Raw genomic sequence first — 13,056 nt, 5'->3', positions numbered from 1 at the left:
GTTATTTAGTAGCAGGGCCTTGTCCCCGGAATCCGTGTCTTCTGATTTTGACTTTTCACTCCTGCAGGACTGGTTGGCAGACTTTAGAGCAGCCTCCCCAGAGTCTGTTGCATCTCAAAGTCAACATAGACCTCTCTCTCCTGACTCACCCGTTCCTCAGTTCAGATCTCCCCATCTATGTTATGATGTGGAAATGTCAAGGCACAGGTCTTTTACACCCCAATCAACATTTTCAGACTGGGAAGGTACAGACTTGTGCCTGGAAACCCTGTTTGATGATACCAGACCACAGTCTCCACAGTCAGTTTTATCAGACTTTGAACTCGATAGGTTATTTTGTAACAGGTCCTTGTCCCCAGAATCTGTGTCTTCCGATTTTGACTTTCCGCTCTTGCAGGACTGGTTGGCAGACTTTCGAGCATCCTCCCCAGAATCTGTGGTGTCAGTTGAGCAGCGTTCTTTATCTCTTCACATGACATATGGCCAGATGAAGAATCAACACTGTAACTATTACTTACAGTACTCTGAAGGTAGACCAGTATCACCTCTTTCAACTCTGTCAGATCTTGAATATTCCACATTATGTCCTGAGGAATTGTTTGACGACAACAGAGCAGATTCGCCAGATTCACTTCCTTTACGAAACGATGCAAAACAAACAAGCTTAACTGTCACTGCGTCCCCACCATTGTCCACTGGAAGACCTTTTTCATATGCAGATGTTGTACGGGGCATAACACAAGAAAGACAAGCAGACACGATGTTGGTCGGCAAACCATATGACTTCATACCCATCCGGCCTCCATCAGTGTCATCAGACGATGAGTACATTCACTCCTCCATAGAGGAATGGCTTACCAATTTAAGACCACAATCTCCCGAGTCGGTGTTGTCTCATTCTGACCACAGGCCCCTCTCTCCTGACTCTCCTATTCCTCAGTTTAGATCTACTCATATCATTTACGATAAAGAACTGTCAAGACCCAGGTCGTTTACTCCACAATCAACACTTTCAGATTGGGAAGGTACTGATTTGTGTCTGGAAACCCTGTTTGATGATACCAGACCACAGTCTCCACAGTCAGTTTTATCAGATTTTGAACTTGATAAGTTATTTAGTAGCAGGGCCTTGTCCCCGGAATCTGTGTCTTCTGATTTTGACTTTTCACTCCTGCAGGACTGGTTGGCAGACTTTAGAGCAGCCTCCCCAGAGTCTGTTGCATCTCAAAGTCAACATAGACCTCTCTCTCCTGACTCACCCGTTCCTCAGTTCAGATCTCCCCATCTATGTTATCATGTGGAAATGTCAAGGCACAGGTCTTTTACACCCCAATCAACATTTTCAGACTGGGAAGGTACAGACTTGTGCCTGGAAACCCTGTTTGATGATACCAGACCACAGTCTCCACAGTCAGTTTTATCAGACTTTGAACTCGATAGGTTATTTTGTAACAGGTCCTTGTCCCCAGAATCTGTGTCTTCCGATTTTGACTTTCCGCTCTTGCAGGACTGGTTGGCAGACTTTCGAGCATCCTCCCCAGAATCTGTGGTGTCAGTTGAGCAGCGTTCTTTATCTCTTCACATGACATATGGCCAGATGAAGAATCAACACTGTAACTATTACTTACAGTACTCTGAAGGTAGACCAGTATTACCTCTTTCAACTCTGTCAGATCTTAAAACCCTAACCCTGTTCAAACCTGGATCTTCCGAAGCCAAATTATCAGATTCCATAATTAATGCTCAGGAAGACAGGGTAAGACGTAAGCCTGTTGTTAATACCTTAATCTCACATTTGTATGATCCAGTCTATAAGCGAAAATGTTCTTGTTGTGAATCTACCCCTGAAAAACAGTCTTGCATTGTCAGTGGTACACTCAAAAAAGATGACCGAGTAGCCACTAGCTTTGCAGAACAAGATTTTTCAAAGTCTTCTTTTATTTTCCATAGCACCTCAGAAGACAAAAGACCTGATGAATTTCTGTTTTCAATTGCTGCGTTCACTGGTTCTGTTTCACCAACCTGTCATAGCGATTCTGGCATATCACAGTCTGAAACAGTTGAAACTGGATCTACTACAGGTCCTCACCAACACGCAATTGAAAGTGAATTGAAGGAGAGTCCTTCACCTTCAGCGTATCGACAGCCAATACCTGAAATATTATCCACAGACCAGAGGCCACCTTCTCCTGAATCGGTTTCCTCATTTCTTACCCTATCTCCTGACTCACAAATACCTGATTTCTACTGTCAACCTTATTATTACATGCATTTGCCAGAAAACAGATCCGTTTCGCCAGAATCCACAATGCTTGAGAGAGACTGCATCCATTCATTTTTTTCTGATGAAATCCGACCAGATTCTCCTGAGTCCATTGTGTTCGACAGTGAATTTCATGAGTCCTTCAGCAATCAGGCATCAGATAATGAGTACACTCAGTCATTTCTTGACTACTGGCTGTCTGAGTTAGTACCATCCACCCCTCAAGTTCATGATTCAAAAGGAGATTTAGACAAAGCTTTAAATCTTCTGCCATGTGGGCAAAGTCTCCCAGTTGACACTGTTACCTCAGACGCATTTGAAGATTCAACAGTCAGCATGGGACAGCCACAAAGCCCAGCCAAATATTGTCATTGTGAAAGCATCATACCAGACTCCAAACCATTACAGGATTCTTCTGTTTCCATCTCAGAGGTACCTCATCTTACAGTAACGGATTCACATCCAGAAATGCTGACACCGCCAACTGGAACAGTTGAGACAGGACCCATAGCTTCCTCCTCAAACACAAATGACCAGTCTTTTTTTGTCTAGCCTCCTCCCCATACAGCAACGAAACTCCACTAGATCATGTCAGATCACACAATATTAGCCAGTTTTGCAATGAGTTGAGTCACATTCCATCTGTAGAAAGAAAATTTGAATGTCATCATGCTGTATTGCCGGAGGAGGCGTCCCATGAACAAACTCAAACAATGAGAGAATCAATGAACCAAAGATCACTTGTGCACAAACATAAACGGACAGATCCTGAATCACATGTAAAGATGGCACAAGCCCAAGAATTGTTTTCCAAGAACAAGAAAAGAAAATCCATGAGTGAGGACAAGAGCCAAGATTCCTTGATGTTGGTAAGGCAGCACAAGCTCTTGCTCAGCCGTGAATGGAGTGTTTCGTCCAAAAATAATAAACATGGCAATACATAAAGTGTGAATATAGAACTGATGCCTTTACTAATAACACCCAGAGGCTTTATTGTCTTGCGCTGGCATGTTTGCGTTTGAGCAGAATAAATTATCTTTCAGTGAAGCACAGCTAATGGTAATTAGTGACCCTGTCTCTCTGACTTAGTGACATGTGCTTCTTGTCCTGGTGTGGAGAGTTCTCAAAAGTTACAAAGATAAAGAGCTACTCAATGGACTTGGACGTGATTCCTTTAAACTGACTGATTCAAGTTTAAGCACATTCGAGGCCCATCTTAAGGTCAAGATTACAATCTACTGTAGTTGCAGCTGCACAGAGCCACTTAGAATGTGGCATACAGCCATAAAAATCTAAACCAATGTGCCATAGCTAGAATCATGTGCTGTCTGTAATGCACAGGCTCCCAAACAAAACAAAAAAACAGATCACAGAAACAATCATCTAATGGTGCCCATAATGTTCCCTTAAGTGACTATGCCCCACTGACAGCCATATCCAAATATTTTAGAACAAATTGCATGTTTGTAGCTAGATATTGCTGTTACTGCCCTTTTCCCACATGCTGCCATCCCAAATTATCTTAGGGACACAACAACCCTTTTTATAATTTTGCAGTATGCTTTTCAAAATATTGAATTATGTTGATGAAGCCGAAATAACAGAATTATTTGCGTTTTGGGAAATGGGACAGACCTGCAGTAGAAAAGACAGTAGTAGTGTTTGGCTGACAAATAAAATGGTTGGGTTTGCATCTTCATGACAATTGCAGTGTTTTCTGCCCTTATAATATGACAAGGGGGCAAACACTTGCTTGAAGGAGTGTAAAATGTTGCATGTACACCTTCATGTACACCAAATTCTGATTTTGACTCAACTTCACTTGTACCCTGCTGTTATGACTGCAAAATGTATCAAGACAATTTTTAAAATATCTAAATTTTGCAGGATCTTAATCAGTCATTACATGAATGAAATGCATTTCAAATTGTAGTCTGTAATGTTATCTATGAATGTAAAATACTACATGTAATACTAGATGTAAAATACTACTGCAATGACCTAAAGGCAAGCAGGCTACAAGTGAATTTCCGTGTAATCGACAAATGCATGCTTCATTTGACGATTCCTTTCATCACCAAAAGAAATCACCTATCATATTTATTTATATATTTCTTTCCACACCATTGTATCATTTCTTGCAGGTATCATCATCATCTTCCAGGACAAATATTTCAGAATCTTCAAAACAAGAAAGTGTTTATTTAGGACAGAGTCAGGTCTTTCCAACTGAGACACCCTCCTTGGCACATGATTCAAACAAACTTTCGACTGAAAAACTAGAATTACCCCTCTCAGGTACCTATGACCTCAGTAAAACACTATCTGAAATCACATCATCAACCAACCAAAGCTGCTCATCACAGGAAAAAGATCGAATGCTGTCATTTCCCACACAAAGTGAAAGTTCTGATTTCACGAAACCAATCTCTGTGACAGCAGACTCACTCTGTCAAACAGCTCAAGAAAGTCCAGATGACCAAGTCATTATGTCTACTCCAACACCACCAGAGTCTGGATCACCACAACTTGACCAGCTGCTGTCAGATCTGGAGGAGATGAAACTTAAATTTAGGCCGGAGACAATTGACCCACTTCTGTCAGAATTAATTGATGAAAGCTCTGAAGTTGGTCAAAATTCTGAGTGTGAGATTTCATCTGAGGATCAATGCCACATAGAAGATAGTGATAACCCAGAAGTCAACCTGTCATCTACTATACAGCTTGCAGAAGATACTAACCACATAGCAGTCATAGAGCCTGCACTTTCCCAGACATCCATTCAAGGTGAACCTGAAGTAGACACAGTCACTCCTGATCCAACAAAATCCTCTGAAACAAGTGAGCCGGAAAGCCTTGAAAGTCCTAACGATAGTCAAAAATGTCCTACTGAGTCCCTTTCAACTCCAGAATTTCCCCAAAGATTTTGTGATATGATGGAACCATCGCCCTCAAGTTTTCCTGTGAACATAGTCCAGTCCAGCTCATATGATGAGGACGCTACCGAGACACTTTCTCCAGTGTCAGTCATAGAGCCTGCACTTTCCCAGACATCCATTCAAGGTGAACCTGAAGTAGACACAGTCCCTCCTGATCCAACAAAATCCTCTGACACAAGTGAGCCAGAAAGCCTTGAAAGTCCTAACGATAGTCAAAAATGTCCTACTGAGTCCCTTTCAACTCCAGAATTTCCCCAAAGATTTTGTGATATGATGGAACCATCGCCCTCAAGTTTTCCTGTGAACATAGTCCAGTCCAGCACATATGATGAGAATGCTACCGAGACACTTTCTCCAGTGTCTTTCCCCAAGGTAGCTACAAAGAGTCCTTCAGATAAACCCGAGGAACATATGGTGAATCTTTATGAGGAAGATTCCACAACTGACATCCGTAAATGTCAAGAAGAACTTGAATCAGGTACATCCTTTGAAGACTCAATAACTCCAACAGAAGAAATACAAACACAGAACTTCCAAGATCAACGTCCACATTTATGGGAGACAACTTTTGTTGAAGCCGTTCAGACCGACGATGTCACTTCTCAGTCTCTTTCTGATTTGACTCCGGAGACAGTTACATCTGCAAGACATTTTAGCTTTGAGGAACTGATGGCATACCCCTCCCTGGAGAATTTGGAGACATCCCCAGATGAGGATAGGCCAAGGACCAATGGACAGCATTCAGAAGAATCTTTGACTACAGCAGGTTATTTTGCCTCTCAGCCCACTCCAGTTAAACCCAAAGCAGAGACGACTTCATTAACCTCCGATGAGGACTACAGCATCCCACCTGCATATGCAGAGATCTCTTCTACCACAACCATTAATACCCACAAGCCCCCAGAATATGCAGAATTGGTGCATCCCGGTGCAGACAGCCCAACCTTTGAATACTCTGACCCGGAGCCTTTCTTTGACTGCATACAGGCTTCATCCGATTTCTCAGAGACTGAGCCTGATGAACCTGAGAAAAGTACCATGTCAAAAGGAGACAAGCCCCAGGATTATCTCAGCTGTGCTAGATTACTAGAAAAAGATAATCGAAAACTCCTGCTGTCCTCTGGAAGTGAAGATTATGAGGATGCTCCTTTCGTCCACGAGCCTCTTTATGATGTGAAAGAAGAGAATGAAGAATTATTACACGATTCAGAAGCATCAGATGAAGAATTCATCTTTTGTGAGGCTTTGCAACCGCCCCCCGTCTGTGAAATTGGGGCATATGATGATACTGATAAATCTCTGACAAGGGTAAGATGACACCCTAAACTTCAAGTTTTTTCCCCTGGAGCTGAGCTTAACTAAATATTATATTTGCTTCAGAGAGGAATGACTGCTAACCCTCTGGCCACCTGGATGGGATCTAAAACTCCTCATAACCCTTATTTTATTTTACCAGTCCTAACTCAGCATGTTGCTGTGCTGTCTGAAGCCGGCTGTATCACTCACATTAATCAACATAAGTTACCTGTTTTTTCATCAGCAATCAGCACATTCATTCTTTACTTAAATGAAAGCATGGTAAGCTTTGCAAATGTTTTTCCAAGTCCCCGACTGCCATGTTGTCCTTTCCAATGTAAGCTATGGTAATTAATTAAAAAAAAAAAAAAAATCAATGGAAAGTGCACCATAACACTCTGCTTATTGCCTGCTTTGCTTCTAACATAGCATTTAAATATCTTCATCCATTGAAATCTAATGGATTTGTGTTGCTTGGTCAGGAGATCGCTGCAGAGCTCGGCTCGATGTCAGAAAGTTCAGATGATGAATTTTTGACCACCAGAATAGTTCGAAGAAGAGTTGTCATTCAGGTATCTGATTTAGCATGATTCATGTTTTGTTTTTTTTACTGAGCATGGAGGGTGTGACTTCCAGAGTGCAACTCTAACCAGGCTAGGTCTTTACTGTATGGAAATGTTAACTGTGTGAAAAACGTGCGTTTGAAGAATAGTTTGGGGTTAAAAGAAACCTGCTACATGATTTGCATAGATGGCTGAAGCTCATGGAGGCGTTTTGTGTTGCTGTGAGCACTTCTTTGTTCTTGTTGTTTTTTACAAATGCAAGTTTGTTTCCAGTTTCCCAAAGTCCCTATTCTCTCACTGAATTACTACCTAAAATGTATGTTTTGTGGTTCATATTTTTCTCTAACGTGTTTGCGTTTTGTTTTTCCAAGTGTGGAATTAAACACATAAACATTATACTGACCGAAGCTGCCTTTCCTGATTGTTGTGTTTCCCTTACAGGCTGATGAAATGCCAGACTTCCCAACGCAGTCAGTGACAGAAGAAAGGTTCAAGGATGAAAACGGACACATTGTTGTCAAAAAGGTTAAGCAAGATTCTGTATGAGCTCTCATGCACATATCACATGGCAGTACTTGTAGTGTAGTAGTGACAACAGCCAGTAAAGCAAAACATACTTATTTGTGTGCAGCTTTATTATTTGTCTGAACTGGTGCTTCCACGTTGTGTCACTTTGTGTTCTTACTTACGTTTTAGAATGGAAGTGGAATTCATCAGCTGCAACTTTATAATAGCCTCTTATAATGTCTTTGGATGCTTTACAAACAAATTATTAACCAGTAACAAATTGCTATTACATCTATATATATATGTTATTATTTATAAATAAAGGTTTGTAAATTATTGAGTAATCATTCAAAACTTCATATAGTATATAAAATGTTATATGTGCAACAATAACCTGTTGAAATAACATAATATGACTCATAATTAGTAAACATTATTAGTTACAATTGTATTGATTGTTAAGAGTAACGATTATTATTATTATTATTATTATTATCATTTATTAATGATAGTTATTATAAAGTGTTAGGCTACCCTTTTTTCTTTAAACAAATACTTATTTTGATCTTCCTCAGGTTACACGTAAAATCATTCGCAAGTGTGTGTCCACGGATGGCGTGGAGCATGAAGAGGTGTCATCAGAAGGGGCTCCGCAGGGATCCAGGAGTGCTGCAGAGGGAGATGGATACTCTAAGGTGGTGAAGCGGACTGTACTGAAGAGTGAGGGAGATCACACAGAGGTGTGTGTGCTGTTTATCATGTCACAACGGAGCAGACAAAACCAGACATGGCAACATTTTTATTGATAGCAGTACATAAAAGACAATTAAAGCAACACTTAAGAACTTTTCCTCTTCGGTCCCCCTACAGGTTGGAAGGGAATTGTCCATTACTGCCGTCGTAAATAATTTAGCCTACCGCAGCCTACCGTCGCACGCACGTTATTTGTTTGTATGCAGAACCGGCTCTGGAAACGATGAACGATTTGAACGATGTCCAGTGACAAGGTAGAGTAGCTAACGCCTTAGCTAAGATTAGCTAACATGAGCCATAGCGATAGTTACATATATATTAGCACAATAGCTAACGCCTTAGCTAACATGAGCCAATAAAATAATCGACAATGTATTGTACACAGATGCACACTGTTGGAAAAAAAAATGATTACCGGTATTATTTACAAGTCCAGCAGCAACAAAGCCAGGTCACCATCCGTCTTGCATTTTGTAGCCTCCTTAAGCTCTCGCCAACGAGTGTGAGCCAGTTCGATATTCACTCTCGTTCGAGCTCGTTCTTTGTCATGCTCCCGTTTCTTTTCTTCAACTCATCGGACATTATACTCCTCCTTTTCTTTGCAGGCTCTGCCATGACGCCAATTTAAAAACTACCTAGCTGCAAGGTATCTTCCATGCACCTGCCGGGTGTTCTCCCACTGATCTCCACGCAGAGCCTCCACCTACCGGCTTTTGTAACGCTTGCCGTAAAGCAGGTCAAATTGGTAGTCTCATTAGAACTACAAAACCGCTACCCAACGAGGCAAAGTTACATAGTGCGGTTACAGCCAATAGAGGGCTGCAGAGCGAATGCGGAAGTGCCGTTCACCCGGTTTTGAGGTGATGAACCACTGAAACTATTTTGGAAACATTATTTTAAGGCACTAAATACTCTTTTTCTTCTGACTCAGGTCACATTTGCTGAATGTGAGGGTTTCTCACCATCAAATCAGGAGAGAGCTGAAGGTTGTCAGGTCCGCTGTGTAGAAAGGACAACAGTGGTGGAAGGTGACAGGACAATGTCTCACCTGGGTGATCCGTCGTTGGCCTCTGACCTCCCCTCGGCCCAAGATGACTTCCACCAGGTGTGTGGATAATGTGATCTCGTCACTGTTTTTGCACATTATTGTAGCTCATGTGCATCAAGTTCCATAAATACTGTTTTCTTCATTTCATGCCATCAGGCACTAGGTTATATAAGTGGTTTTAGCAGAACAGAGCTCCCTCATGTGGTAGAGAGAGAGACTGTCAAAGAAGATGGAACTGTGGTCCGGAGGTGTGTGAGTGCTTGGAGTGCACCTGTTTGATTGTGTGATCTCTTGCATCTTGTGAGATTGAAGTGCTAGAGGTTTTTTTTACTGATATTGACTAATGATTTGCTAATACTAATATCCATTAACTACAAGTAGTGTGCTCTAACATATTTACATTCTTTATAAAAAGAGAAGACAAAGAACCAAGTGAGATGTATGTTATTTTGTTACATTGTGTTTACTGTGTACTGCCATGTATTATGACACTTTAAGCTTTGAAGAGAGGACATGCCAGAACTAGTTTGCTGGATGTACCAGGTAGGCTTAAGTATTCCACATAAATAAGGAGCTAAAAAGGAGAACGCATCACAAATGACGGCTTTTAATGTTCACAGACAAATCAAATCAAAGGAAAACTCTTGATAAAAAGAATGAGAAACATAAATGTAGATCCATTCACGAAAGCCAGGGGTCCATGAAAATGATAAACATCATATGCTATGACCTGCACTGAAGTTGCTTTGGAGGTTCATGGTGGCCCAACGCCATAAAAAAGGGACGCTTTATGTTGGTTTTTCCTTGAAATGTCACCCATCTGTAGTTGTTGGCTGGTTTATGTGTAATTACCATGAATGGGCCACCACACAGTATCTGAATTTGATCATTGGCCTGTTTGAAGTGTTTCATGATATAATCTTTAGGGTTCTGCACCTATAAAGTAGCAATGCTGTGCATGTGATCACAATTGAATGCTGGATTTATGGAGCATGATGTCATTTCTGGGTATTTTATTTCTCTAACATAACATATTACAAATAACAAATTTAGCAGCATCTGGTCCTTTTATTTCATCCGTGCATATTTTGATGATGCAGCCTGTCTTACCGATGTTTTCACTCTGTCCATGCTCCTTGTTTAGGGCCCACATGCGTAAAGGTCGAACCCACAGACGAACGGAGGTGAAGAGAGCCGGGCAGCGCCAACGGGTCCTTCTAGAGCAAGTGGACAACCCGAGAAAAGGGTCAAAACCACGTGGCCTCCAGCAGCATCTCCACCAGCTCTTTCACCGCTACGATGAAGAAGAAAAGGACAACAATGAGGAGGAAGAGTAGAAGAATGTGTAACACTCTCCCCCGCTCCCTGGCTCTGCCCATGTGAAAATCCCCCCTAATCCTATGCATTTGCCACATGCAATCCCAGTGTGCACCACGGCACCTCAAAGCTACCACCGTCTTCCCACTTACGTCCTGGAAGATGAGCTTTTGTTCACGATTTGTTTTCTTCCCTGGCTCGTGTAATGTGTTCTTGATTTTATTTTCATGTTCTGATGTTGTTTTTGCCTTTTTGTGTGACCAAAGAAAGCTTTCTGTTCCTTTTCTGTATAAATTTGACTTTCCATTTCAGAATTGATATTTTTGTCTTGACGCTATGTTAGAGCAACAGAAAAAACAAAAAACACAGAGGAATACTATTCACATCAACTAACTCACAAACCTAAAAGGTAACTTTACCTGCAAAATACTGGTACTACTCTCCGAGTAGGTGCTTGGACTGAAAGACAATATCCCTCACACTGCACTGCCTCTCACAACAAGTTTCTCAGATATCCGTTACTTAAAAACGGTCTCACTCACTGTACTAGCCTCTCTGCTTCAGATTCAGATTGTCAAGATGTCACACAGAGAAAACCAGACTGTATCGACACTGAATTTAACCGCTGCTGCTGCTGTGTTTTGTGTAGGCTGTGTGTACTCTGTCTTTGGGAATTATATATTATCTATAATCTAGACATTACTGACATCAGTATCCTAGGAATTAATAATCACCCATGTGAAGTAGAGCAGGCATGACTAACCAACATCTGTCATTACAATCCAAGCTTTGACTGCTTTGTAGTTCTATGGATTGCTCTTCTGACTCTCTTTCCTTTCTGTGTGTCTTTCTTGCCTGTGTTCTTATGTTTAGGTGTCTTTGTTTTGTTTTTTTGTCTTTTTCTCTTAAAATGCTGATCTTGGCTCATGTCGTGTGAATGGTGAGTATGTGAATGAGATTGTACTGTATGTAAGAGTGTGAGCTGAATACTGTAATGTCAGCAGGTTTGGAGACGGTATTGTCAGAATTATTACAAGCTGATTTTAAATGGTTTCTTCTGAAGATGTCTTAGTATATTTTTGATTTTGAGTTAATTTACAAGTATATATCATTTTTGTTTGCCACTGGTGAATAAGTTCATCACAGCTATTTAACTGTCACTTGTCTGATATTACATTAGTGGTAAAGGTGATGAGGTGTTTCTGCTTTAATTATTGTTCAACTTTATCAGTTTGTCTTTGAACAAGTGTCGGACCAGTTCTTGGCAGTCGCGTGCTGTGTGTTTGTGAGTGAATGAGTAGCAAAAAAAATGCGCCAGTTTCTGTCGGCGAAGAAAGAAACATTTATTTTACACAAGCTGCATATGCACTCCTGAATGTCAGGAGGGAGCACCTCCATGCTTTCTGTGCACAGGATATGAGGTCGAGTATATCTTAGCCACAGAGATAGCTTTCATTTTGGCAAGGCAGATGATAAATACAAGATAACGATACACCAGGCACAAATGCAACAACGCAGGTTGAGAGCTTAAACATACATTATTCACAGCTCGGAGCATTGCTATTGTATGTATCTACAACATGTAATGTATTTATTACACTGTCACTGTTACTTTGTGATTTAGAAAAATGTAAAATGCAAACTAGTGGAAGTTCACTGTGACAGGTATGCTTTTAATTTGAAGAAACAGCATCCCTTTTCTGTGATGACAGTTATATACATATACAATGCATATATTAATCTATAAGGGCATGTACTACTGTATCAAAATTCAAAAAGACAAAAATAAAATGGTTGCAGTGTGTCTATGGCTGATAGAGAATAAAAGTCTACCAAATGTATAGTGTTGTATCGTTTCATATCTCGTGAATTTGCAGAGTCCAGGTCACACAACGTGATGTGCAACAGCATCTGGGTAACCTGGTGCTGCCCTCTGCTGGGCCTGAGATGTAGTGCAATAATTGAGGAATCTCATCAGCAGATCAATAGAAGCACAGCATAATGTGAACGTGAAAATAAAAACACAATTCCACAATAGCATTTTAATTAGGGCCCGAGCGCCGACAACGTCGGGCAGCGAAGCCCTATTGAAACTGTACGGTTTCTTCTTATTATTTTTCCGCCACTTCGGGTGCCATTTTGGAGGCCTTATCATATTCAGAAGTTGAAAAAAATTAGCATGCTAATAGAAAACGGCGAAAATTTTGATATTTTAAAGGTTTCATAGTTGGCCACAGAAAAGTGGCTCGCTAGCGCCACCTAACGCGAAGAAGGATGGCCAGCTCACACCGAAACTCCAATTGACTTGAAATTTTGCACACATATGCAGATCCGTGTGCTCTACAAAAAATTACATTATGGCACCAAAGT

The 13,056-nt window shown here is 41.0% G+C and overlaps 1 protein-coding gene across 1 annotated transcript in view; it reads left to right on the top strand.

Moving 5' to 3' along the window:
• The window catches only part of ank2a (ankyrin 2a, neuronal), a 94,599-nt gene extending 83,547 nt beyond the window's left edge, over window positions 1–11,052 (top strand). The window contains exons 45-49 of the mRNA XM_084005151.1: window positions 7,503–7,586; window positions 8,144–8,308; window positions 9,253–9,426; window positions 9,526–9,617; window positions 10,514–11,052. Of these exons, the coding sequence (XP_083861277.1) occupies window positions 7,503–7,586; window positions 8,144–8,308; window positions 9,253–9,426; window positions 9,526–9,617; window positions 10,514–10,706 (708 nt within the window). The 3' untranslated portion in view covers window positions 10,707–11,052. The remainder of the gene's footprint in view (window positions 1–7,502; window positions 7,587–8,143; window positions 8,309–9,252; window positions 9,427–9,525; window positions 9,618–10,513) is intronic.
• Window positions 11,053–13,056: the final 2,004 nt, after the last annotated feature.

The sequence above is a fragment of the Eutrigla gurnardus genome (genome assembly GCF_963514095.1).
Source record: "Eutrigla gurnardus genome assembly, chromosome: 3".
Taxonomy (NCBI): Eukaryota; Metazoa; Chordata; class Actinopteri; order Perciformes; family Triglidae; genus Eutrigla; species Eutrigla gurnardus.
This window is presented reverse-complemented; position numbering and strand designations above follow the sequence as displayed.